A 27,135-nucleotide genomic window follows, 5' to 3' on the forward strand; every position below is an offset into this window, starting at 1 on the left:
CCTGCTGGTTACCAGCCTGTCAGCCTCTCGGGGGCTACTCGCTCTGCTTTCTTCTGGAAACAGGTCCATTCAGACCTAAGCCCTGCTGGCCTCGAGGCCAGGAGGACTGGGATGGCCGAGTGTTCCGAGCATTGGTGCATGGAGCAGGCGCTGCACACAAAGTGAGGAGGGCTTGGTGGTGGGTCCGCATGTGGGGCGCAGGTGGCTAGAGCAGGGAGCTGCACTCGCTCTCCCTGGAGGGACATGTGATCCAGCAGGTGGACTGAGACCAGGCCTCTGTGGCCACCCGACTCCCCATAGTAGAATCCCTTGTCATCTGCAGGCCCATAGACAGTGACCACATCCCCCACCCTCAGTGACATCTTGCCCTTCACCAGGCCCCCTGCCGGCCCATCCCTGGGGTCATAGTCCAGAGCCGCCACCATGGTCTTTGGAGTCCACAGTGAGGGCCTTCTGGGGCTCCCCTGCGGCAGGGGGAAGGAGCCCTGGGGGCCTCCAAGCCCCCCAAAGTCATCGAGGTGGGCCACGGAGGGCAGGTACCCTTGCCCCAGCAAATGCCACCTCCCACCAGTCCACTCCGTGCCCGTGTCCACCTTGTCCACCAGGTGCCTGGGGATGTTGCCCACTTGCCCATCGTGTTCGCCACGATAGAAGCCGTGGGTGTCCTGAGGGCCCCACACTCTCAGCAACTGCCCTTTCCGGAAGGTCAGCTCCTCCTCTGCAGCCTCGGGGGTGGCAGACATCACCAGGGGGATGTAATCAGAGAGGGCCACAAAGAGCTTGGCTGGAGGGTCTACCCTCGTTCCCAGCGGTGGGTCGCCACCCCTGGACATCCTGATGACCCTGCTGGATGGAGCGGGACACAGTGCCAAGCTGGGCTCCTGGAACCAGCCCTCTCTCTTGCCCCCCAGAGCCTGACCTGGCCTGCTCTGTCTCCTGAGCTCCTTCCTCTGCTCTCGCCCCTCTCTGCCCCATAGACCGAAGCGCCCTGCCTCCTCCTGCAGAATGTCACAGAAGTCAGACACGTATCGCTGGCTGGTGCCCAGCTGGGGAGGGGTGAATGCTGGAGCATTTTGCTTTTGTCTGAGGACCTTCTCAAGGGCAGCCTTCTCCTGACATGGCTCTTTCCTGGGTCCACACTCAGGGGACCGACAGATGACTCCTGCAGCAGGGCTTTGGCTGGTGCCCATGTGCCGGTACTGGTCCTCTTCCCCCCGAGACTGGCCCTGGGGCAGAGGTGGCCTGTGGTTCCGGGGACTCTTCTGGAAGAGCTGGTCCTTTCTGGAGAGCTCCCGGGCCTCTGTGGGCCTCTGGGCTTGGCTGTCTGACCCTGCACTTGGAAATTCTCCGTCTGAACTCAGTCTGGGCTTCAGGGACTGCCTCCTTGGGGGTTCTTCAGGGAATGCTTCTAGAAACTTGGCCTGGGGCTCCCCGCAGCTTCCGGGGCTGTGGGGACTGGCCTTGGCCCTCGGGGGAGTCAGCACCAGCCTCTGAGGGCAGATGGGGAAGGTCATTCTGCCAGTGGACGGGTCCCCACAGGTGCAGCTAAAGGGAGACATCTCTGGCAATCGGAGACAGGTGACGCAGTTGTGAGGGATCTGAGCCGGCACTGAATCCACGGATTCTCCACAGAAGGACATGGTTCTCACCGAGATATTCTGGCACATCGGTGGCAGCTGGAGCTGGGAAAATTCCAACAGGATGCTCCCGGCGGTGGCATCGGCCACCTCTGCCACCTTGAGTCCATCGGCATACACAGCATAGCCGGTGACCTGGACTCCGTTGGAGGACCCAGCTGAGTCGATGGTCACGGGGAGCCAGCTGACCACCAGGAGGCCCGGTGAGGCATGGTGCTCCACCAGCACGTCCAGTGGAGGGTCAGGGGGGCCCGCCAAGGGTGTGTTGAAGGTGATGGTTGAGGACATTGTTTCCCAGCGCTCCGGCAGCGAGTCCCACGGTGGGTGCACCTCCACCCTCACCTGGTACCTCGTGCCGGGATGCAGGTGGTGGAAGGTGTAGCAGCTCACGCCCGCTAGGGTCAGGGCACACTCCAGGTCATCCAGGTACACCATGTGGGGGTGGCTGCTGCCAACCCAGGTGATCTCGGCCGACGTGGCTGCAACACTCTTCAGGTAAAGTTGCGTAGGGGCCACACAAAAGACACTGTTGGTCCCCAGAAGAGGTCTGGAGAAGCCCTGCTTGCCCATGCTCTGCTGAGAGCCCAGCCGGCCATCTTCCATCTTGGCATCTGAGATTTCTATTGCCACTTCGGTCTTGGAGCCCACCCTCACTGTTGTCGCGTGTGGCCCCCTGTCCACTGTCCCCTGGGCTTTCCCAGGTACTAAGCTGTGACCAGTGTCTTCCTTCGAAGCTTTGCCCTGCCCAGCCGGGAGTCGAGTGGGGCCAAGGTCAGGGAACTCATGGGGCAGGCAGCCCAGGATGTCACTATCTGAAATCTGCTCCACCAGGTTGGACTGCACCAGCCCCTGCCGGCCGTCCTCAAGCTCCCCTTTGTAGAAGCCGTCCTCATCCATGTCCCCAAAGACATACACGTAATCCCCAGCAGTGAGCAGCAGTTCGCTCTCGGGGTGCTTGTTGGGCCCTTCAAATGGGTTGTAGCTATACCGAGCCAGAAAGATCTTGAGCTTGGGGGTGGTGGGGGCCTCCGAACTCCCCACTTCCAGGGTTGAGGACACGCTATAGGGCTCCAGATCTTCCACCTCGCTGGCTGTATCCACGTCCAGAGTAGGGCAGGATGGCACAGGGGCCCACATGGACTCCACCTCAGAGGAGGAGTTCGACTGGGAGCTGGTTTTCTTGGCCTGGGGCCTGGAGTCCAGAGGTCGGCTGCTTGGGACTCTGTCTGGCACTTTGGGGGCACTGGTTGCCTCCCCGAGGGCAACTGGGTTCTCCAGCAGGAAGTCTTCCTTCTCCTGTTTGGCTCTGCTAGGCTGAGACGATGCTTGGTCCTCAGGCCCTAGCTGCAACTTGGTTCTTCCACTGCTTCTCACTTGGGACTCCGGGGCTGGCGGGGCCTCGCGGGGTTCCTGGGGAGGGTGACCAGGCTGACACTGCAGTGCCCGCATCTCCTCCCAGGCCGTCTGGAGATCACACAGGGCCTTCTGCTGGTCGTGCAGCAGCTGTTGCTGCCTGTCCTGCCCTCGTGCCGCCTGCTGCAACAGCTGCCTCGCCAGCAAGCCGGCGGCGTTGCGCTCCCGGCACGCGAGGCCCAGCTGCCCGCGCACGTCTTTGTTCTCGGCCGCCACCTTTCCCATCCAGTCGGCCTGGGCCTGCAGCCGCGCGTTCTCCTTCGCCAGCCAGGCGCCTTCGCGGAGCGCCGCCTGCAGCCTCGCCTCGGCCTTCTCGCCGCGTCGCCGCGCCGCCGCCGCCTGCGCGCCCAGCTCCGCGCACTCTCGCCGCTGCGCGCTCAGCTCGCGCTCCAGTGCCTGTACTTGGCTCCGCGCCTCCTCGCATGGCGCGCTCTGGCCGCCCGCCTCCGCCCGGGCGCTGCTGGTGGCCTGCTGCAGGGTCAACTGCCTCTGCAGGCGCAGCACCTCCCGCTGGGACTCGCGTTGCAGCCGGTCCAGGTCTCTGACGTTGAGCCACTGGGCGCAGGCGGCGCCCCCCGCAGCGAGCGGGGCGCTGCTGAGTCCCGAGGCGATGCGCGCCTGCAGTAGGTGGCACTCCTGCCGCAGCTCTTCGATCTGCTTGTCCTTGTCCAGCAGCACGCTAGCCTGCTCCGACAAGTCCCGCGCACGCTGGCGGGCGAAGGCCTGGCACAGCTCCAGGCCCGCGCGGCTCTCGCCGGGCACAGGCGCGCTCACAGCACGCTGGTTGGTCTCCTGCAGCTTGTGGGCCCGGTCCTCCAGGCGCCGCGCGAGGTCGGTCAGCTCGGCATGCTTCACCTTGAGCCGCTTCACCTTCTTGTCCGCCTTGTCGGAGAAGCCCGCGCGCCGCAGCTGCAGGTTCTCTTCGCGCAGGCCGGAGCAGCGGCGCGCCAGGACCTGCAGCGCCTCGGACAGCTCCAAGTTCTGCTTCAGCAGCTCGCTGTAGTCCGGGCCCGGCGGCAGGGGGTTCAGGGCTTCGCAGGGCTGACTCCCGGACTCTTCCCCTCCTCGCGGGTCGCTAGGTCTCCTGCGCTCCGATAGTGGCGGCGGGGGGCTCAGGGACCCCGGGATGGAGGCGTCTGGAGAGGAGGATTCGGGGGCCTTGGGGCGACTCAGGGTGCTGTCGAGCGAGAGGGAACGCGCTGGTGCCAAGGAATCGAGGGAGCTGGCGCGCGCGGGGAGCACGCTGTCCGGGGAGTTGGAGCACGCCGCGGGCACCCGGTCGAGGGAGCGGGAGCGCGCGCGGGCGCCCGCGCTCAGGCCGTCAAGGGGTTCTAGTCGACATGAGGACTTGGCGGCGGCCTCAGGAGGTGGCTCTTCTGAAGAATGCGCGGCCTGGGGGTCGGGGGTGCCGGACAAGGCGGGGTGCCAGCGGAAGTGTTCCAGAATGTACTTGAGGAAGAGCTGGCGCTCCACGTCGAGTGCCGCCTGCAGGTGGCGGATGCGCGAGGCCTGCTCTCCGTTCGTTTCCCAGCGGAGCTGCGCCAGCACTTCCTGCAGGCGACAGCGGCACTGCGCTGCGGCCTCTTCGGGCGCCCCCGCACGGCCGCAGTAGCCGCGGTTCATCAGCTCCTCTGCCAGCTGGCGCTGCAGCTCCCGGGCCTCGCGCACCACGCCATCGCGCTCGCGGTGCAGCAGCTGCTGCAGCTGTCGCATCTCGGCCTCCTTCCAACGCAGCAGCTGCCGGATCTCGGCTTCGCGCTCCCGCAGCACCTCCTCCTGCAGCTGCCGCAGCTCCCGGCTGCGCTGCGCCTCCCACTTGGAGCGCAGGTGATCAACCAGCTGTTGCCGTTCCTGCTCGGCCTCCTCCCGCTGCTGCCGCGCTTGGGCAGCGAAGCGCCGCCGCTCCTCCCGCCCGCGCGCCCGCTCCGCCTCCAGCTCGGCCCGCAGCTTCTCCAGCTCGGCCCGCAGCTTCTCCAGCTCGGCCCGCAGCTTCTCCAGCTCACGCCTCTGCTCCTCCAGCGCCGCCGCCGCCGGGCCCGGAGTAGCCGGCTTCTTGGGTGTCACGCGGCCGCCGCCAGAAGGGCTGGGCGAGTCCTTGGTCATGGTGGTCGCGGCCAGGCAAGACGCCTGACCTCTCTTGGCCCAGGCCGCCGCTCGCCAACGGCCGCTGCCCTGGCCGCGGTCAACCGTCCCGCGCGCCCCTTCCGGGGTCCCTGAGGGTTCCCGCGCGCCCCTTCCGCCTCTGGGCGCGTTCTCCCACCCTCTGCAGTGGGTGCGGCTACCCCGTGCTCCTCTCCCGGCTGCCTATGTTGGTGCTGGGCTCTAGACACCCAGGCTAGACACAGCTCCTGTCCTTCCCAGGATGCCCACGAGTCTCGCTGGCCCCAGGCCTCTCCCTGATCCTGGCACTATATCTCTTACGACCCACCCCGGCCCTCTTCCAGGCACTGGACAATCCCTTTCAGGCCAAGGAACCCGTGGGAAGCCTGAGCTGCTTCTCTGGGCATAGAGAAAGGGGGCTCAGTGTTTGGCTCAAGATCACCAATGGATTCAGGTGGTGTGGTGGCTGGAAACTGCAACAGGATATGCCCAAACTTGGGGGTGTGCCCTGGGCTCACCCAGAGGAGGGGGCATCTGGCTCCTGCATCTCCACTGTGCCTACCCATCCAAGGACCCCTTCCAAGGACTGTTTAAACCTCCTATACCCATTTTACAGAGAAGTCTCAAGTCCATGACCTGGGCATGGTGCCAGCCGAGACAGGGGACAAGTGTTCCTTCGAGGACCATAGCCCTGGCCTGTGATTACTTGGTTCATTTTCACAATCATCCCGCAAGGACGCTCAGAGAGATAAGGGCCTCCCCACAGTCACATGGCCCAGAAGTAGCTAAGTTGGAATTCAAACCTGCAAAATTATACCTCCAGATTCCATGGGCACTCTGATGCCATCTGGTCAATCTCAGGGTCGCAGGTGGGAGGACCCCTACCCAGTCTTTCTCTCAGTGGGGAGCCTTATATTTCATATCTGCAGAAGGATAAGAGGGTCAAGTGGAACCCAGAGACTGGGACGGCCAGTTGGAGAGGCAGGGAGGGAGGTGAAGGATGGGGCCACCATGAGGGCCCAACCTGCCCTTTGGTCAGACTCAGGAGTGCCCGGGGCTACCTGCTTTCCCAAAAAGTAAAGCCAAAGGCCTGTATGGGCCCTGCTGGGTCCCCACACCACCTCCCTGGATACAGCAAGGCCAGAGAACTTTCCATGGCTTTCCAAGGGGCAGTGTGTCAGATGGTTAGGGCTGGTGGGACTTTGGAAGCAAATAGTCCTTAAGCTTTTCGAGCTGCTCCCATGTTCTCATCTGTAAAATGGGCTAATAATGCAGCTCCCTCCCTTGCTTTGTGACCTCCCAGAGTTTCCTGACCTCTCTGAGCATCCATTTCCTCTGTGAGGTTTCAAGGAGGTAAGAGTATACAGTGCCCAGAGCAAGGCTCTCTAGCAGCTCACTGATTTTAATTCTAGTCCCTCTTTCACAGCTAAGGAAACTGAGGTCTGCAAGGTAGGAATTTGGCTGAAGTCAGGCAGGGCCTCCATGGTGGAGGCAGCCCAGGTACTCTCTGAGTTCCCTGGGACTCACTCCATATACCTCAGGGCAGGTGGGAAGCCTGAGTCTGGGGCATCCATCCAGGCTTTGCCACTTTTTGGCTGAGGGACCACTGATGACTTCACCTCTCAGCCTCTTCACAATGTGTATATTGGTAGCACCAGCCTCCCAGGGTTGGAGGCACACCAGGGCTCTGTTGGCCGAGCGCTGGGTGTATAGTAGGTGCTGCACTGAGGTCTGTGCAAGTTCCTATCTCCCCATCTAGGGCTTGGCCTGGACCTTCACAAGCTTCTTCCAGGAGTCTGAAGAATTCCCCTGGCTCAAAGGCCTCTGGGCCTTTGCATGCGTTGTTTCCCCTGCTGGGATGCCAACCTGGCCCTACACAAAGGTAACATGTGCCATGCTCCATGCTAATGCTTGCCATTCGGTATTTATTTATTTATTTATTTGCCATACCACCATGAGGCTTGTGGGATCTTAGTTCCCCAATCAGGGATTGAACCTGCGCCCTCAGCAGTGAAAGTGTGGCGTCCTAGCCACTGTACCTCCAGAGAATTCCCTGCCATACAGTATTCAAACCACCCATTTCACAGATGAGAAGTCCCAAGCCGCAGTGGGTTAAGAGTTCTGCTCAAGGTGACAGGCTGATTAGTGGGTTCCACACAACCTGGTTTTGTCCACTCACTTATTACTAACCTTATCTTATCCTTTGGCCTCTGCTTAGCAGTTCCTCCTCCAGGAAGCCTTCCCTGACTCTCCAGCCTGGGCTGGGGCGACCCAGGACTCTGCAGCTCAGATCACACCACATGGTGCCTCTCCTTTTGGAGCAGGGATATGTCTAATACACAGGTGTGTCTCTGCCCAGAGTGGGCTCAGAGGAGGGGTAAGAAAGTCCCTCCCCAGAAAGGTGGTACCTGAATGGGGGAGGCAGACAGGCCAGGTGGCCAGGTGAGGATGTGCCCTTCACGCCCTGCCTGCCTGCCTGGCACTGGGCAGCAAGGGTGAGGACCCCAGGTTCAAGGCTGCCCACTGGGACCTTGGGCAGAGGCATCAGGCTGGCCGGGAGTGAGGCTCAGTTCTCAGGAGAGGTGTTGGCAGGATCGTAAGCTGTGGAATATGCGCGTGCCTGCACACACACACAGAGCTTCCCTTAGCCTGGCCACCTGTGTGGTTGGGAGCTTGGGACCCCTACTTAAGTCCGGCTCTTCCCTGCCCTTCCTGCTGTGGTACCACATAGCTCCTGGGAAATGCGGATGGACATCTGGTATCCGGCCATTTGCATCCAGTCTTTAATGCTGTGATCCCATTAGCAACACCTCTGCTTCTCAGGGTATGGTGCCAACCTGGCCCGGTGGCACCTGGGCCCTCTCACAGCTTGGGCTCTGCTGCTCTGAGGATGGCTGTCTAATCACGAGCCACCCACCGGACACTCGGAGTGAATTCCCCCCCCCCCCAGCCTCTCTTCTGTGACTGACCTTCCTGGGTTGCTCCTGGGGCAGGACAGACACACGGCCCTCTCACTTACACAGTACTTTCTCCAGGTAGGCAGGTAGATGACCTTGAACCCATCTCGCAGGTGGGAAAACCGAGGCTCAGAGAAGCACTTTCTGTGTTCATTCAGCACTTGGCTCTATGGGCTCCACCCTTTTTGTTGTACTCATGTTTTTCTTTTTTGTTGTTGTTGTTTTTTGTTTTGTTTTCTTCTTTGGGGCCACACTGTGAGGCTTGTGGGATCTCAGTTTCCTGACCAGGGATTGAACCCAGGCCCTGGGCAGTGAAAGCATGGAGTCCTAACCACTAAGCCTCCAGGGAACTCCTAATACTCAAGTTTTTCAAACTAGGTTCCCTTGAACCCTGATGTGCCATGGGAGATGCCACTGGGCAGTGGCAAGTGGCAAGAACACAGGGAATTTTGGTTCCAGATGTTCTCTGTGAGAGGAGAGGTGGATGGGAGGGAGGGGGGAGGTTAGACACAGGGACAGTCCAGGTGGTCGTGGAGCCACGGGGAGCATGTCTTCACGGGACCCTCAGCACTGCTCTGTTTGACAGAGGCCGAGGCCCCGAGGCTCAGCGGGAGCAGGTGGCTTGCCAGGGCACGTGGGCAGCTGTGGCAAAGCTGGACGGTCGCCTCAGGGCACTGGGTGGGGCGCCACAGCCTGGATGTCCTGCTGCAGCCCCAAGCAGGGCTGCCAACAGTCAGGGCAGGAGGGCAGGCTGCAACTGAGGAGGCGGACCCCAGCCTGAGTCCCTGGGAGCCCCACAGTGCCATCAAAGGCCCATCAGAGGCATCTGGAATGTGGTTGAGTGCATGAGCAAACTGTGCTGCCCTGGTACCCGGCTCCTGCCATCCCACACTTGTCACGTTGTGCACTGATTGTCCAGTGACCTGCCTGCCACCCCCATGGACTCTGAGCTTGGGGAACTTGACTGCTTTCTCTGGTCTCAGCTTTCTTCCCTAAAACATGAATGGGATAGATTATATGGGTAGTTTTCAAACTGGGCTCCTTTAGAGTCCGGGGCTCCTGGAAGATACTGTAGGGGTGGGAAGGATATGCCAGAGCTGAAGGGGAGACACTGCCCCTACAGGACATGGCCACTAATTCGTGTCATTTGTCAGGTTCTAAGGAGGACTTTGGTTGAATAGTGTTTTTTAATAGCGTTTAAAGAGGTATGCTGGGAATTCCCTGGCGTTCCAGTGGTTAGGACTCAGCAGTGCTGCCACTGCAGGGGGCACGCATTCCAGCCCTGGTCGGAGAACTAAGATCCCACAAGCCTCATGGCACAGCCAAAAAAAAAAAAAAAAAGAAGGTGTGCTGCTGGCAACAAGTTTGAGAACCTCTGGGTTAGAGACACTCCTGTCTATTATGGGCACAGACACCACTGCCCCAACACCCCATGATTCCACTGATCCTGAGAGGGGGCACGTGCCCCTCACGTCTGGCTTCGCCCCACATCACCAGCCCTGTGCTCCATGTGTGATCTCTGGGTCGTGTGGGGTCCTGGGATGCTGATCCGCATCCCTCCTTTGCCACCCACGCCCCGCGTTTTGCAGAGCTTGAGGCCTTGGTGAGGGCCCTGGGCTCCATCCTGAGAGCCCCCTGGAGAGTTTTAAGCCCCCAGCCTCTGTGGCCACAATAGCCCCAGCTTTCCAGCCCACTTCTCTTATGTGTGAGTCATCAATGTGTTTTCTGTCTGTTCTCTGATACCTCCTCAGCGTCTAGAACAGTGGCCAGTACATGGTCCACGCTCAGTGAATACGCGACTAAATACGGAGGCAGGCTGACCAGGTGTGGCCTCCGTCCTCGTGGAGTTTACAGTCCAAGGGCAGACACAGGCATTAAACACAAATATGGTAAAGGGACGTAGTGAACTCGGAGTGTGGACCAGTGCTGGGGGCTGAGGGTGGTGCTAACGGGGAGAAGACCCCAGCTGAGCTGAGGCAGGAGAGCAAGGGCTGCCCAGAGCTGAGACTGGATGTCGGGCAGAGAGACCTGCCAAGCTCCCGGCCCCTCTCAGTCTGTCATGGTCCTTGTGTGCCTGAGGAGGGACTGGGGCTCAGCAGGGAAGGGTCACTCAGCCGCAGCCCACCCAGAGCTTCCTGCTCCAGGTTGTGGGAGGCCTGGCACCCCCAGCACCAGCCCTTCCTGGATGGATATATTCTCTGCCTCCACTCCTGGGCCCTGCTGCCTGCTCTGGCCAGTCCACGCCCTCCCGGGCAGGCAGGGACAGCGTGTGCCGGCTTCCAGCTCTCCGGCTGGGGCTCCCTGGCCTGCTGGGCTGGCCTCTCACCTGGCAGCCTCAGCCTCCCCACACATGTGCCCCCGTGGGTGGCCAGCCCCCCCCCACCCCGCACATGACAGGCCTGACGCCTGAGGTCCCACCACAGCTGGGGAGGCTGGCACTGTCCTGTTCAGAGGAGGAAACTGCCTTGGCCCGTGCGACCCAAGTCTGAGCTCTGAACTGGTGCCGTCAGAGCCTGTCCATGGGCTCTGGCCACCCGGGTGCCATCGTAATCCCCAAGCTGCTGCCTCCTGAGGACCCCGCGGGGCTGCCAGCAGCGTCTTGACTTGCAGCTGCCCGCTGTTGCCAGGACAGAGCCATCCTCCGTCTTCTTCATCTGCATTCCTCTCCGCTCTGGGCCTATTCCGACCACCCTTCTCTCTCCATAGCCTGAAGCTCGAGGCCTTGTCCATCTCCCACTGACACTAGTGGCAAGACTTTTTGTCCAGTTATTTGGCCATTGCTCTAGGTCAGGGGACGGTCTTTCCTTCATCAAAGGGCACCCAGTCTGGCTGAGCACCCAGTCTGGTCTGGGCAGAGGGTGGGGGGCAGGTGCTATGTTAATTTCTTCATTCACTAAACAGAAATCCTCCAATGGGGTTTGTGAAGGAAGGGAGGAAGGAAGGATGGAAGGATGGAAGGAAGGAGGGAGAGTAGGGGGGCATAGCAGGGAAGGAGGGAAAGAGGGAGCCCTTTGGGTTGGCTGAGTCTCCCAGCCCTTACTTTACCCCACACAGTCCAGGAGCGGACTTGGACTAGACCCTTAGATGGCCAGGGGGCTGAGAAAAGCTTGATTGACCCCTTGAGCCTCAGTTTCTTCCTCTCAATGGGGCTGGTAACAGTTCTGACCACAGAGGATGGTTGGGAGCGTCAAAGAAAGGCTTGTGAGTCGGCACCGGCAGGACCCAGCACACTGCAGGCCATCAAGTTCCCCAAGCAGGGTGGCAAGTCATGTGCTGAGGCCTGACTGGCACTTGCAGAGGGACAAGTGAGGGAGGGAAGGACAAAGGCATCTTGGGCAGTGGGGGCAGCGTGGGCAGAGGCCAGGGCACAGGCTGTGGGCAGGTAGGGATGCGGGACTCGGGGGTTTGGGCCAGCAGAGGGAGGTCAAGGCAGAGCCTCACCACGTGGACCACATTCGGGTCTACTCCTGGAGCCCTCTTCCCAGCTGGGTGAGGTAGGGCAAGCTACTTCTCTCAGAGTCTCAGCTTCCTCTCCTGTGAGACAGAACATCTAAGCGCATGGCCCTGTGGTGCCGATGAGCTCAGTGGAGGGTGTAAATGTCCGGCCCAGGGCCGGACACCCCTTCGGCCCTATGGAGTGTGAATACCGTTGCCAAGTCCCTGCCTTGCCAGAGGCACTTCCTTCTTGCTGCAATGCCTCCTCCCATTCCTGGCCCTTCCCCTGTCCTCTGAAGGGCCCCTGTCTGAGCCTGAGTGCCTCAACAAACCCTCACACCTCTGTCATTTTCCTTGGTGCCTCCCCGGGGTGTAACAAGCCCCTTGAGGGCAGGGACCTGTATCTCCTCCCTGAACCTAGAGGTGAGCACCCAGGACATGTGCTGACTGGAGAAAGGAGCAGCAGGTGGTGAGTTTGAGCAGAAGGGCCTGGAACCCAGAAGGAGGAGGGAGGGGAGGAAGAGGTCACTCTTTTTTTTTTTTTAATTAATTAACTAATTAATTATAATTTTGGCTGCATTGGATCTTCATTGTTGCGTGTGGGCTTTCTCTAGCTGTGGTGAGCAGGGGCTACTCTTCGTTACAGTGCATGGGCTTCTCATTGTGGTGGCTTCTCTTGTTGAGGAGCACAGCTTCTAGGCGCCCGGGCTTCAGTAGTTGTGGCACATGGGCTTAGTTGCTCTGCGGCATGTGGAATCTTCCTGGATCAGGTCTCAAACCCGTGTCCCCTGCACTGACAGGCGGATTCTTAACCACTGCGCCACCAGGGAAGTCCCGAAGAGGTCACTCTTGATGGGAGGCTCGGAGAGGTAGCACAGAAAGGTCAGGTCTGGATGAACAGGATGGCTGAGTGAAGGGGAGCTGGTGTGACCAGAAGCCAGGACTGCTATGCGGAACAATGAAGGTTTAAGACCCAGAGAAGGGTCCCAAAGTCCAGGCAGCTTTCCCACCGGGACTGTGTGCTTGTTTATGGCCTTCTGCTTTCCAGGGCCTGTGCTCACTTGCAAAGTGGGTGCCAGGGAGCCATCTTGCCATGGGGGTGAGGATACAGGAGATGCTGCAGCAAAGGTTAGTTCTTGGCACTCGGCCTCTTCCAATCCCACCCCTCTATTCCTGGTTTAGCACGTCAAGGTGAAGGGTATGCACTGCACTTCCTCAGCTGGCTTGGGATTTCTTCAGGGCAGGGTCCCCTTCCCTCTGAGGAAGCAGTTCCCAATAGAATTGTGTTCTTTCATTGACCTGGGCCCACTAAGCACCAGGCCCAGTGCACAGGAGGACCATAAAGTCATTTCCCAGGCCAGGCTCCCAGGTCCCCTGCAGCTCTAAGGAGTAACTGATGGAGTCCCTCATACATTTGCCAAATGTGTCTTGTTTTTTTTTTATTTATTTGGTTGCGCCAGGTCTTAGTTGCAGCATGCGGGCTCCTTAGTTGTGGCATGTGAACCCTTAGTTGTGGCATGCATGTGGGATCTAGTTCCCTCACCATGGATCGAACCCAGGTCCCCTGCATTGGGAGCGTGGAGTCCTAACCACTGTGCCACCAGGGAAGTCCCTTGTTTTTTGTTTTTGGCCACGCTGTGCAGCATGCGGGATCTTAGTTCCCCAACCAGGGATCGAACCCGTGCCCCCTGCAGTGGAAAGGGGAAGTCTTAACCACTGGACCGCCAGGGAAGTCCCACATTTGCCAAATGTTTAGGAGCACCCACTGTGTGCCAGCCCTGGGGGGAGATAAAGGACAGGCAGGGTCCTCATTGCATGAGGCTTATCATCTAGTTTCTTCCCCACTCTCTCCCCGTGTTAAGCCTGGGCTCTCAGGTCTCTGGGTGGGAGGCCGGCTCTATTCCAGGCTATCCATCTCCAGTGCTCTTTTCCTCTGTCTTCTAGTGGGAAACCAACTGCTCTCAGAACGGAGAAAAATTCCTTCACAAGGCCTGAATGATCTGAAGCTGCACCCTCCACTTTGCCTGCACTGCCACCGAGGTCCAAACCACCATCACCTCCCTCTTTGCCTGGATGGCCACAAACAGCTTGTACGTGGCCCTGCTCCCCTTCTTACCCCCTACCTACCTCATCCTCCATTCTCCAACCAGAGTCTTCTCCTCATACACATGCATCTGACCATGGGCTTGCCCTTCTGTCCTCAGAGCTGCTCCTCCCCACCCTTCACAGGTCCCAGTGGTGGCTGTGGAGCCAGCAGCCCCGTCTGGAACAGAATTGGGCTCTGCTCCTTGCGGGTTGCATGACCTTGGGCAAACCCTCGGCCTCCACTATGCTTCTGTTTCCTGTGAAATGGGGCTGTTCGTGGTGAGTGTTGGCTATAATTACACTATTTCCTCAGTGAGACTCCCTGACTCCCCCCCCCCGACCCCCCCACCCCCGCCCATGAGAAGCAGGTTCCCACAGTCACATTCCCATCACCTCGGCGCTGATTGGTGCCTGAAATAATCCTGCCCCTTACCCCATCTCCCGCAGCCAGTATCACTGTGCACCTACTGTGTGTCGGGCTCTGTTTCCCAGTGCCACCGCACTGGGCGCCCCGCAAAGGCAGGGTCCCCGCCGGTCCCTGCGCCCCGGCGCTCCCAGGCCGCCGGCGCTGTGCCCGCACCGCGCCCGCACACAGTAGGCGCCTCGTTCGCCCGCGCCGCCGCCCCTCCCCCGCTCCAGGAAGTGCGGGGGCTCCGGCGCCGGCCGCCGCGATGCATTCTGGGCCAGCAGCAGCACCAGAGCCAAGATGGCGGCCAGCAGGAGGCTGATGAAGGTAAAGACCATTCTCCGGCGCCGGCGGGCGGACGGGGAGTGGCGTCGGCCGGGGCCGCGCGGCCGCCCGGACCCCTCGGGGGGCCGCCGTCGCCCCCCGCCTCGCGTGGCGCCGCCGCCCAGGGCCGTGTGATGAGGGAGCTAAGGCGGCCGCTAGGCCGCAGCCCAGGAGGGAGCGCCAGGCCGCGCCGCCCCGGCCCTTCGCCGGCCGTCCGGCTGCCCCGCCCGGCCCGCGGGCTCCCTCCGCGAGGCGGCGGAGGCAGCAGGAGGCCCACCGGACGCCCGCGGGAGGCCCGAGCGCCGAGCCCGCGCCGCGGAGCTGCCCCGCCCTGGGCCATAGCGCACCGGGCTGGAAGCCGCCGGGCCGGGCGGGCGGGGGGCTCGGGGCGGGGGCCGGCGGGCGAAAGTTAGGCCGGGCTGCCGTGGGCGATCTGGGTGTGCGGGGGCCGGCAGACTGTCGCTGCGACTGCCGGTAGACTGTCGCTGCAACTGCAGAGTCACACAGCGGCAAGTTCGGCCCCGGGGTGCAGGAGAGCGGGAGGGCGGGGGGCGGCCGGCCGCGGCGCGGGCCTCCTGCCCCGTCCTCGTCATCCGCGCTCCGGGCCCTGCTGGAGCAAAGTGCCATTTTAGGGGTGGGAGTGGGAGTTAAAACCAACCAAAGTTTATAAAAATAACTTGCTACTTTGTATGTTGAACGCGGCGGGGTGCATTCTTGCTCGCTGGCTCCCCGAGTGAGGAGCACAGATGTCACCCGGGCCCAGTCCTTTCTCGAGTGTGTTTGCCGGCGTCCCCCAGAGCCGATCTCGCCTAGGTTTGCAAGTCGGCCGCCCTGCCGGTGGTGCTGCCGGGCTGCACCGGGCCGAAAATCAAAAGGGCCCAGGAGCTGATTTCCTGGGGGGAGATAAAGGGCTGGGGTTCCTCCTGGGCAGAGCAGTGCTCCGGAGAGCCAGACGCTGAGTTTGGAGTCCCAGCCTCCGGGCCCTCCCTCCCTGGGAACGTTTCCTTTCTTTTGTTCCCTAAGGACTAGACACGACATTGAACTTCATAAGACTGGATTGGAAATGGGCACAAAAGAAGAGTCAGCAGAGTCCAGATTTCTCTCTTCTCTGTCAGTGACACCACCGTCCACACAGTCGTCCGGATGGGAAGACTGTTATTCATTTATTTTCCTCTCTACTTCCCAGAGGCAGTCATCCTTGATGCCTTTCGGATTTTACTTTAAAGGTTTCTTGAGTTCCTGACTTCTCTAATCTTACTGAGATTACTTGAATCCATACCCTCACCTCTCAGGTGCCTTTCTGAGTTCTCTCCTTCTCTGACTCGCCTTCTTGGCCACCACAGTTCTTTTTCTAAAGCAGATATTAATCCTTTCATGCTCCTGTCCTAACCTCCGTGATTTTATTGTCCTCGGAAGTTAATCCTAACTTCCTGGCAGCAAGACCCTTAGACTGCTGGAAAGTAATCTGTTCAGCCACACCCCCTGCTCCTTGGTTTGCCATCACTCTTGCACCTAATCACTGTAGCTGCCATTTTCCTTAGCCTTGACTTTGTGCAGCTCCGTACTTCATGTTCATGATGGTGTGTAATCCTCCCTGTGAAGTAGACTCTATTATTCCCATTTTGTAGGTGAGAAAATGGAATGCAGGGAGAATCGCTGGCTTGCCCCAGTTTTCTAGCTAGGGAGAGAGTGAGCTGTGATGTGACTAGTTCTGTCTGACCCGAGAGCCCCCGGCCCTTAGGTGGCCTTTGCACACGCTGTTTGCTCTCCCTGAGAAAAGCTGCCTTCCCCTCGCCTTTCATCCCCTTCCAGGGAAGTCCTGGGTTCAACTCCGAGGCCAGCTACTCTGAGGCCTCGCCTCCCCCATTAGAATGAGTTGTTTCCGCCTTTGTGTGACCACAGCACTTTCTTTATGTTTCTCTTTGAACACTTGTCACAATCGGATTTGTGTTAGACTTGCCTTTCCTACCAGGGTCTGAGGTCCTCAAGGGCAGGGATCTTGACCTAATTCATCCTGGTATCCCTTAGTCTAGGCCAGTTGACCCAGTTTGGGGCTCCCAGGCTCCCAGGGGTCTGAGAGGGGAGTTACTATGGTTTTTCAATTATTTTTGTGTTTCAAAAAAATTAGAGCTTAGGAAAAAATATGTAACATTAACTGAGTACTTGTTAAGTGCTAGATCATTTAGGTAAGTTTTTTTTAATGTTTTCAATAACTCTTAAAGGTAGTGTGTTGTCATCTTTATTTTACCAACGAGAAGGTTGTGAGGCTTAGCGGACCATCCTGGGGAGAGATGAGATGCTACATCTCCCTGTCTCCATATCCCAAGTTCCACGCCCCTTATCACATGGCCTCCTTTCTTATTCCAAGGATGCACGGAGGAGTATGTTGATTCCTGACTCTTGCCTGGAGATTCTTTCAATTTAGTAGGGGATGCTCGTTACAAGATGGTAATCATTGGCTCTGAGAGTCAGTGTTTAGGCCTGGTTAATTTAGAAAAAAAATTATTGAATCAGGTTGATCAGTACTTGGGCTGGATAATAAAAGGGATTTTCAGTGGTGAAAAGTAAACATGTTGAATAATCAAATGGATTACATCTTAAAGAACTGGAAATTTCCTCAAAAACCATTTTCTGAGACACTTGGAGTCAAAGATTTCTTTGTAACAATGGACTATCTGCAGATAGTGTAAAATACATTATTAAAAGTAGAGTGATTTGCATATATCAGGCTGAGAAGTTATTTTAGGCAAAGTGAATATGATAAAGTCTTTAATTTAAAAAGCAATTGCCAAAAGGATTAGCCTTTTTCAGAACACTTTTTAGGAATTACAATGTTAATAAAACATTAAATACATTTTAATTTGCAAGCAGCTAATTCAGCATTGATGGCAACCACCAGATTGTAACCATTGCTTCAGTCAGGAGGGGAAATAGCTACAAAAGTGAAACCTGTAGGTGTGGCTGAGGGAAATTGATTGCAGTCTGTTCATTTCTTTTTAGCCTCTCAATTGCACACATCTCCTGGAAGGGCCCTCCAGCTGGGTATCTTCCCAGAAGGGCTTTTCTCAGTGGGGAAGTTTGTAGATTTAAAAGAGGAGTGACATTTTATTAGTTATTATGGCATAACTCTTGAGATAAGGAATTGAGATTTGTAGCAGCCTGTTAATGCTATTTAAATACTGCTCACTCAGAGCTCCATATTGGTGTGCTTTCAGCCCATAATCACATGTGAATGAGTAGGAGGAGTTGCTAAATAATAGTTCATTCCTTGGAATTCATTGTACTAAGCAGTGAACTAGTTTGCTCTTGAGTGCAGGTATAGTACTCCCTGAGGTTGGGTAATGAACACAAGGAGCGGTGAGTGTGTCTGGTGGGTGTGTTGTGCGTGAGGGGAGTTTTACAGATGGTGTCAGTGTTCTGAATCCACTGGGTTTTTGGGACTCGAGGAAAGCACAGCATTTTTTACCCTAAATTCATGCATCGCAGTGAGTTGGGACTATTTTAGCCTCCCTTAATGATATTCTTTGTAAATGTTTCTCTCTTAAGAGACAATTGGGACAGGCCCTGGGAAAGAGAGTATTCTCATTATTGCAATCTTGGAACCTTTTCTTGAGGTGTACACGAGCACAAAAACACTTGTTCCAGGGTACTTAGACCTATTCTGATTTTGCTACAACTCTAAGTTAAGAGGCTGTTGATTTAGTGTTTTATTACATCAGGTCACTTGAAAGTATTCTCACTCTTGGAAAGTATCACTAAATGTTCAAGAGATAACTTCTCTTTTCTTTGATGCAACAGTAAGTTGGGAATTAAAGCTTACAGAACCACAAAGCCCTCCCTCCTGGGCCTGGACTCTGGTGGTCCCCCACACCCCACACCCCCGCCCCTCCTCAGGAGTTTCCTTTGAATGGCGCCGGACCTGCAGGCCTCTGGGTCTGAGACCCGCCTGTGCCCCCACGTCTGTCTTGCCTCCCTTAGTTAATGGGCCACTTGTCTACTCCATCACCAAGGAAGAACCTGGGGGAACCTGCCTCATCCCTTCCTTCCACATTGAGCCACTTGCCAGATTCTGCTGAACTAGGCCTTTATCTCCCTTCTCTTTCTGTCTTTTCTGCATCTCCACTGCCATGCCCTTCATGCAGGCCGTCCCTGTTGTGGTGGACACCTGCCTGGGATCGCTCAGTGGGTTCTTTGTGCTCGTCCCCAGTCAGCTCCTCACTCCCACGTCATCCCTAAGCGGCAGTGCGTTTGAGAGAAGTGCTCACGCCCAGGCCTTGCCCCCAGAAACCGGATCCGGGTTCAGTAGGGCAGGACCCGCGCTCCTCAGCGTGTCCTGTCCGGGGTTGGGCTTGTCAGTCTCATCTCCCCCGCTTGCCCTGGGATCCCCTGGACCCGCAAGCTCTGCACTCCCCGGCTCGTCTCTCTGCACCAGGGCGACTCCTTGACTCAGCTCCTGGGGGGTCTCCTCTGCACTGTGCCCTCAAGGAGCTGAAGGAGGGAGAAGAACGGCCCAGCCTAGAACAAAGGTCCTGGGCTGCCCGTGTGTGCTGGACGCCTGCCAGCTGAGGAGTGAGGGGGGGCGGATAAGCCCCTCTGGCGGGAGGAGGCCGAACTTGGTCTGGCCCTTCACTCTGAGCAGGGCTTTGGTAGCTTACTGGGCAGCTGGTGAGGGTGAGGAGCTTTCATCCTTCAGAACAGATGTAGTAACCCCTGGCCATGTGCTTCTTACCTTGCTCGGTCCCCTCCTTGAATTTTAGGGAGGCCACCCCTGTGGCGCTTTCCAGAAGCACTGGGGACTGACCTGGTTTTACCCTCTTCAGCGTGCCCAGCGCGCCTGGCCCTCTAGGACAAGCCTTCCCTCCCTCGGCTCGGCCGCTGGCAGAGCTGCCTCTCCATGAGGGGTCTCACGAAGCCAGCGCGGGTGGATTTCAGGACAGGTGGCAGAGAGACGCTGTGCCTTTCAGTTGAGGATCCAATGGAGCCCCAGGTGCGGCGTCCAGAAGTGGCTGCTCGCTGATGAGGGCTCTGCTGGCATGTGTCTCCTGTCCAGACTCATTCTGTGTGTTCTCGAGGGCTTGGGCGAGCCTCACCCTCGCCCGGGAGAAAGGGGGAGGGAAGGGTCTTCCATTCAGGGCAGAGCTATTGAGAGTGGAATACTGCAGAGCGATTAAGAGCTCAGGTGCTGGAGCGTGTGTCCTGACCCGCCGCGTCTTAGCTGACTGAACCCAGGCAAGTTGCTTAACCTCTCTGTGCATTAGTCATGTCATCTGTGTGAAGATTGAGTTACTACATATCAAGCGCTCAGAAGAGCGCCTGGCATGTACTAAGTGTGGGTGTCAGCACGGGAGCCAGGAGAGTGGCCTGGTGGGAGGGAGGGAGGGTTTGGAGGAAATGGTGCTGCCCTCGGGGGTCGTGGGTTGGGGCAGGGAGGACAGGAAGTCCCCCTCTCCACATGCCCTCCTGACTCTTGAAGTCACCTGTTCCTTAGGGTTAGTGAGAGGTTTCCTGAGACAGCTGTGCGAACGTGTCTTTGTTTAAAGATGTTTACTTTTTCCAGCAAAATTACACAGCTCTTGAATTCAAAGTCAGTGTCTCAGAATCTCACCCATGTGTTTTTTCTTCCTGTGCTGAGTGTGTGGGCCAATGAGGCTGCTGAGCTGGGCTGGTGGTCCCATCAAGGACGCTGTGCCTTTGGTCTCCTGCTCCAGGTCCTCCAGGCCTTGGCCGCAGTCTCTAGTGTCCAGAGCTGCAGGGCCCTGACAGGCGGGAGGCTGAGGCCCGGCCACCACCCACGGGTGGGGCCGCCAGGTGCTCCCTGCTCTCAGGGTTTCTCTCCTGCTTTTCACATGGCTTCCCGTAAGAAGGGACGGGATGGAGAGTAAAGTTCGTCTCAGGTTAGGTGGTGGTGGGGTTTGTGCTGTTTTGAATAGTTCCAGGCCTGTATCAGTTGGAGTTTTCCGTACTCCTTATCTTGCCAGATTTTGTTTCTGCTTCTCACTAGCAAGTTCGGCAAAGGGGTGAAGTGTGCCGGACAGCCCCTGGCCCAGTGGACACATGTGCAGCCAAAGCAGGGACTGGCATCAGGTCCAGTGCTTCTGCTGGTGCTCCCTGTCTGAGCGGGCTGGGCAGTGGCTGTAGCTCCAAAGTCAGATGGCCCTTGAGCCCTTCCTGAGATGGTCTGTAAATGTGTGCACCCGCCCCCCGTGCCAGTCATTGGGAAACTCAGCACAGGAAAGCCACTTTACAGGTAGATCCGCTGCGTGGTCCACATGACTGTCCCTGTCTCCATCCCGGGATGCTGAACTCCAGAGTGTGTGATGCAGGTCAGAGTGCCAGGCCCACCCCCGTTCAGTTGGAGGCACACACGCATCCCGGAGTGAGGCCACCGTGCAGAGTGGGCCAGAGCGTGTGGGCAGCGCTGAGTGTCCCCTGCAGCCGTGTCCTGTTGGCACGACCATGCGCAGGCGGCCTGCTTCCTGGAGCAGCGTGCTGTGGTTGAGTTCTCCAAGACCTGGTTCAGATCCTCATCTCTGCCGCAGGCTCATCTGTGTCCTCGCCCTGAGCCTCAGTGTCCTGATTTCTCCAAAGGGACAGTGACACTCCCTCATAGAGTGAGGACCATCGCTGAGTGTGTCCATCATGGCAGTAACTGAGTGTGACATAGCTGGCACACCACTGGCTCGCTGTGGAGACGTGGTGGTGGGGCCCCCTTGGCTGAGCAGTCACTGAAATAAGAGACTCATGTCCTGGAGCTTTGAAGCCTTATGTTTTAGATTTACAGTGTATTGAATTACATTAAGGTCATAATTGAGTGTCATTGCCACTGGTTCCTTTGTGCAAGCTTGGAGTGTGCATTTCTGTCAAAATTAGTCACTTTGATACAGTCCCACAAGCAAGAAGTAGCTCTTTCAAATTATTAATGTCCCACCAGTTGCGTGGCTGGTATTTGACAGGGATCTTGTACTTTCCCTTGAACGTCGGGCTCTACCTGCCGGGTTTCATTTTGCCTGGATGGGAGAGCCTAGAAGTGTTCCGGGCACAGAAGAAACAGTTGCGGGGTGACTCGCCATAAATGGAGGGCTCAGGTGAAGGCTGTGTATGTTTGTCCTTTTGTCGTCGAGAGTCTGGGAAAGTGCAGTTCCAGGGCCGCCAGGCCCCCCAGGATCCTGACCAGGGAATGGGAGCCCCCGCCCCCCTTCCCCACCACTCTGTGGCTGGACATCCATGGAACAAAGTCTCTGGCTTGGGCTCTAGTCCTGGCTCCGCCCTGTCCAAGGTCTGTCTGTGACTGGGCCCCTCTCAGCCTCTCTCCAGCCTTCCCTCCTGTCAAATAAAGCTGACGGGTTGGCCTGGCCCCCCTCAGGGGCATCGTGAGGCTCTGGTCTCTGCTTCTCACTTGGGGTCTGGCTCCTGCTGTTCACGTGGCTGGGTGGGGTGTGCGACTCTTGCACAAAGGCCAGCATCTTCCCTACCATGCCTCCTCCTGTTCTGCTTTGTTGGGATTTTGAAGGTGACAGTGCCCTGTGGAGGGGAGTGTGATGCGCCATTGGCAGGCCCCTGTCTTATGCTTCTTTGTCTTTTTCTTTTTAATTGGATCAGGTCATTTCTGAAAGCTTTGTGCTAACCGTAAACATCTTCATTTCTCATTTAAGGCCCCCGTGAGCTCTGGTCGTAGGCTGTCAACACCAATGTCATATCATGTGTATGTCCTGTTATATAGAACAGATAGAATATGTACGTTGGTGCCCTGACACTCTTAGATTTTAAGAAGTGTGGTGACACAGTTGTGGAGGGGAATGAACCGAACCCTAATTGAGTACCTCCTGCCAGCTTCAGCAACATCCAGCGTTTCTTGTAATTCTCAGCAGGGCCCTATGGAGTAAGCTTCCTACCGTAAGACTAGACTCCTAGACTCGAGCTTCAGGTGGTGTGAAAGGTGGGGCTAGGTTGAGCCCGGGCCTGTCTGACTCCAGAGTCCTCTGCTCTTCCTGGTCCACTGATGATTTGTTGAAGCAACCACCTACCAAATCAAAATATTGTTTCTGTGTATTATATATAAAATAAATGTTGAAGAGAATGGTTGGGGATTGAAATATTCTGCTTTTATCGCCCATAGGAAGGTTCAGCAGAGAAGGTTCAACAGTAGAATAAGCAATATAAGTCACAGTATGCACCTTCTAAGAAAAGTTCAGACCGGTTTCCGGGTTTCTGTCGGCGCAGACTTGTTGCTGTCAGAGGGACTCCTCGCCTTGCTTCTGTGTGCTGGCCCGGTGGGAGGCCTTTGCTCTGGTAGGAGCTTGTTTGCAGATGTGGAAGTGACACTGACTCAGGGAACTGGTCTCTTCTTTGCTGGAAGGCTGGGTTGTTCTCAAGGAGGGGTGCCCCTCACTGTGGCCTGGGACCCCTGGCCCAGGTGCCTGGTGCTCTCTGGAGGTTCTCAGTCTGTGGGTCCACGGGAGTCAGGCACCCCTCACTCCCCCCTGCGCCTGGGACCCACACCCTGGCCGAGTCCCCAGAATTAGTAGCCTTTCCAGCCAAGCTCTGTTCCTGTTGCTTCCCGAACCACCTGGGGGTTCCTTCCTTCTACGGCTCTGCCTGCGTCTCCCACGGGGACACCTATTCTCTTCACCCCAGGGTCCATCCTCCCCCTCCCTCAGGGCTGGTGTCAGCCTCTCCCGTGAAGCTGTTGGCCTCTGCTGTAGGCGCCCCCCACACCCCCGCAGGTCCCCAGAGCAGCTCCGCTCTCTTAACCCAGCTTCAACAGCCAGGAAGACCTTCAGCTTTACTTTCTGTAGTTCTTTAGGGGCGCATTGTGCTTTTTTCCATTTAGCAAATAGGAAATTACACCATGATATTAAATATGCCTTTTTTTTTTTTAAATATGCCTTTTTTAAAAACTGTACCAGCGCCCCCTACCTTGACACTTGCCGTCCATAGCATTGATTTAACATCTGAAGCAGCCATGACTCAGACCGCTGATTTTTCCTTTGTACATCTGTCTGGATTTCATTTTTCTTTTTTGTTGTTGAAGTATGGTTGATTTACCCTGTTGTGTTTCAGGTGTACAGCACAGTGATGCAGTTATATATATACACATATATATGTTCTTTTCCAACTTCTTTTCTCTCTTTTTTTTTTTTTTTTTTTTTTTGCGGTACGCGGGCCTCTCACTGTTGTGGCCTCTCCCGTTGCGGAGCACAGGCTCTGGACGTGCAGGCTCAGCAGCCATGGCTCATGGGCCTAGCCGCTTCGCAGCACGTGGGATCTTCCCGGACTGGGGCACGAACCCATGTCCCCTGCATTGGCAGGCGGACTCTCAACCACTGCGCCACCAGGGAAGCCCTCTCTTATATGTTTTTATAAAATACTGAGTATAGTTCCCTGTGTTATACAATAGGTCCTTGTTGGTTATCTGTTTTACACATAGTATGTCTGGATTTCTTAAAGAGGACCATGGCCTCACACTGATTAGGAACCACTGGCTCCTGAGGGCTTCTCAGTGTGTGAGGATTACCCAGGGAGACTGTAAACAGTCGAATATCAAAGAAGGAAAGAAACAGAGACTTGGTTAATTCTTCCCCAGCTCAGATGTGTACACTGCATTGTGAGACGAGGGCGTGCTGTGTATAATGTGTCCTGCTCCCTGTCTCTGCTCGGGGACCAGCAAGTCTCCTGCTGGGGCCGGACCGTGTCCCCTGCTGGTGCCCGTGGGGCTGTCGGGCAGTGGTCGCTTGTGCCCGATGCCACGCTTTGGCCTAGAGTGTTGCCGACACGCCAAGTTCTCCCTCTGGGCTTCGAGGAGTGCAGCCCTCTCTCTCTCCCTCGCCACTCACCCTGCCCAGGAAGCCCGCTCCCCACCAGGAGGGGGACGTGTGAGTGTCTGGTTCTCCTTCCCCGGTGTCTCTCTCGGCCTGTCAGCATCGTCCCATCTGCCTGAAGCAGCCGACCAACTGCTCTCGCAGAACTGACGCAGACCTTTGTGGGGCGTGTTTTGTCAGTCCCTGTGGTTCTTGGCTTTGGTCTTCCCAACTCCGTTCTGGAGCTGGACCCCTCTTTCTCCCACCATCCGTCGGACGTTCCAACTCTGAATCGATGTGGTCTCCTTGCCATTCCTCCCCCCGTTCTTCATCTTCAGTTACAGGCTGCAGTCACGCTGGAGGGTTTGTTAGGCCTTCAGATGAACCCGTTTCTCTTTTTTTTTTCCTATAAATTTATTTGTTTAATTTATTTAGTTTTGGCTGCATTAGGTCTTTGTTGCTGCACGTGGGCTTTCTCTTGGTTGTGGTCCGCGGGCTTCTCATTGTGGTGGCTTCTTTTGTCGCAGAGCATAGGCTCTAGGCGCGCGGGCTTCAGTAGTTGTGGCTCACACGGGCTCTAGAGCACAGGCACAGTAGTTGTGGCGCACGGGCTTAGTTGCTCCACAGCATGTGGGATCTTCCCAGACTAGGGTTCGAACCCGTGCCCCCTGCATTGGCAGGCGGACTTTTAACCACTGTGCCACCAGGGGAACCCCCGTCTCTTCTCTGAATGACTTGAGTCAGTCTTCAGCTTGTTCTCGGTGGAGGCGTGATTGGCATTTCGGGCTGATCAGTTCATGTCTGCGGGACTGTCTTGTGCATCTCAGGACTTTCAGCGTCCCGGCCCCCAAGAGTGTCAGTGGTTCTCAGCAGCTGTGGCTCTGGAGGGTGTTGGGAAGCTGGGTGGAGCTGTGTCACAGGCCTGGCATCTAGTGGGCAGGGCTCAGCGCTGCCCTGTTGAGAAACTCCCAGGGGCTGCCTGGCATTCCCTGAAGATGACAGGACTGGATGGCCGGCTTGTTTGTCTTGGTTTCTCTTACTTCTGCCTTATACCCACTTCTTGTTGTTTAGAACTATGCAAAGGCACCTGCCTCGTCATCTTTGCTGAGCGTCACTTGACAGCGAGGTGACTTGAGCTTACCCGGTAACCGTGCTCCGGGTTTCCCAAGCCTCCCAGCTCTGCTGTCACAGCATCACCATCTTCTCCTGCGGGTGGTGGGGGGCAGGGCGGGGGGCAGGGTTGCTGTCCTCCTCGCACCGAGCAGCTCCCGTCTTTGTTCCAGTGTCTCTTGATATCAGAGCATGATAGTTGCCCGCCCTGCACCCCTGCCAACACGCCACTCCTCCGTTTCTTGAGTAAGGTTCAGTTTCTCACTGCCAAGTTACGGTGGACAGTCCTACCTGCCACGTTTTTGTAATTTCCTTTGAAATGTACCTCCTTGTGTTTATTACCCATACCTCGTGTTGTTAGTGTGTGGATTTCTGAAGCTGTAAAGTATATTTATAGATTATTTTAAAATTTATTTTGTCCTATGAATATTGAATCTATTCTCTGTTGTTTCTTCTTTCTTGCTCTTTTTTTTTTTAAATTTTTTGGCCTTGCTGTGCGGCATGCGGGATGCAGGATTTTCTTGAGCAGGGATTGAACCCGTGCCCCCTGCAGTGGTAGCATGGAGTCTTAACCACTGGACCACCAGGGAAGTCCCTGTTTGACTGTCTAATTTCACAATTCTATCTGGAATTTTTTCCCATCTGTATTTGGTTTAAACATTTTTTAGCTTGGTAGGACTCAGCGCTACGGGACATGGTCTCTTCTGTTTCTAGACAAGAATCTTACTCTAGTGCCTTGAGCCGAGGGCCGGAAGGTCCCAGCACATAGAGAGCCCTGTTTACCCCAGGGCCTCGCCCCTCTCCAATCCCCTGCTTCCCATCTGATCAGTCACCGGATCACTAAGCAGATATTGTATTTGTGTGTGACGGTGGGCTCCTGGGCTTCCTGACCCCTGCCGTGCGCCTCCTCTTTTGGAGCTTACGTTCTGTTTGGGGAGTGGACCAGAGTGGGAGTGTGGGTGTGAGATTTGTTTCTTCCCCTTCCTGAATGTGCCCAGGCTTCATAATCCCCAGGGGAGCCTTTCCGATGAGCCCTGGGCATTAGTAGGAGGACCAGCTGACAGCTGGCAGGTCGGGTGGTCTCTCAGGTTCCATGCTTCCCCTCCTGCGGGCTCAGGAAGAGGGGCCAGGCCACCCCTTCCCCCACTGCTGGGGCCATGGCCACTAGCATCTTCCTCGTGGAAGCTGAGCATTGCTTAGAAATGGAACTCATCCTCTCACTGTGCAGCTTGCTAAAAATCCCCATTTCTCTCCACCCCACACCTGCTAGACCAGAGTTTCTGGGCCTGGGGCCCAGGCCGACGAGTGTGGTGGGCAGCTAGGGCTGGCAAGCAGCAGTCTTCCCTGTGGGAAGAGACTCAGCCTGGCCCCTGCCACCAAGCAGCAGCGTGTCCCACCTGTCTCCTCTGTGCAGTCACTTGACGTGCTGTCCTCCTTATCCTGCCCCGTGCCAGGCACACCTGTAACATCGGCTCAGCCCCCTTTCTCGGGACTCTTCTCCTTCCTTATCTCGTATCCCCCAGGGTGCCTTGTACACTGGCCGTTTGATGGGAATGTGGCACGCAGAGGATAGGGCGGCTGGTTCAGAGCCTCCGTGCCATCCTGCGCCACGGCACCAAACATGAAGGGGCTTCCTGGTTCTAGAGGGCTGCGGGGGCCAGACCAGCGAGGAGGAAGCCTGGGCTGTGGGACGCCATCCTGTGGGCCCTGCGGAGGAGGCAGGTCTGGGCTGGGTGGTGCTGTGGGGTTGGAGAGAGAGGCATCCAGGAGATGTGGAGGACGCTGTTGTGTCGTGGACGAGAGCCGGGTTGGGGTGTGGTGGGGGAGCGCCTCACTCTAGGCTCTGAGGATGGAGGAGCATGGGGGACCCA

General features: G+C 57.1%; 2 protein-coding genes and 1 long non-coding RNA gene across 3 annotated transcripts in view; 2 read left to right on the forward strand and 1 right to left on the reverse strand.

Annotated features, from left to right (window-relative positions):
• LOC115841965 (RIMS-binding protein 3C-like) lies at positions 1-5,153 on the reverse strand. The gene is given in 2 exon segments (XM_030836413.2): positions 1-212; positions 215-5,153. Coding segments are annotated over 2 exon segments (5,076 nt in total). The 3' UTR covers positions 1-75.
• A 7,011-nt stretch (positions 5,154-12,164) lies between these two features.
• On the forward strand, positions 12,165-13,893 carry LOC132593325 (uncharacterized). Its single transcript, XR_009558620.1, has 3 exons — positions 12,165-12,670; positions 13,487-13,632; positions 13,772-13,893. It is a non-coding gene; the product is annotated as an uncharacterized lncRNA (long non-coding RNA).
• Positions 13,894-14,286: 393 nt separating this feature from the next.
• UBE2L3 (ubiquitin conjugating enzyme E2 L3) overlaps positions 14,287-27,135 on the forward strand; it is a 44,639-nt gene continuing 31,790 nt past the window's right edge. The window contains exon 1 of the mRNA XM_030836302.2: positions 14,287-14,360. Within this exon, the coding sequence (XP_030692162.1) occupies positions 14,334-14,360 (27 nt within the window). The 5' untranslated portion in view covers positions 14,287-14,333. The remainder of the gene's footprint in view (positions 14,361-27,135) is intronic.

The sequence above is a fragment of the Globicephala melas genome, chromosome 13 (assembly GCF_963455315.2).
Source record: "Globicephala melas chromosome 13, mGloMel1.2, whole genome shotgun sequence".
NCBI lineage: Eukaryota > Metazoa > Chordata > Mammalia > Artiodactyla > Delphinidae > Globicephala > Globicephala melas.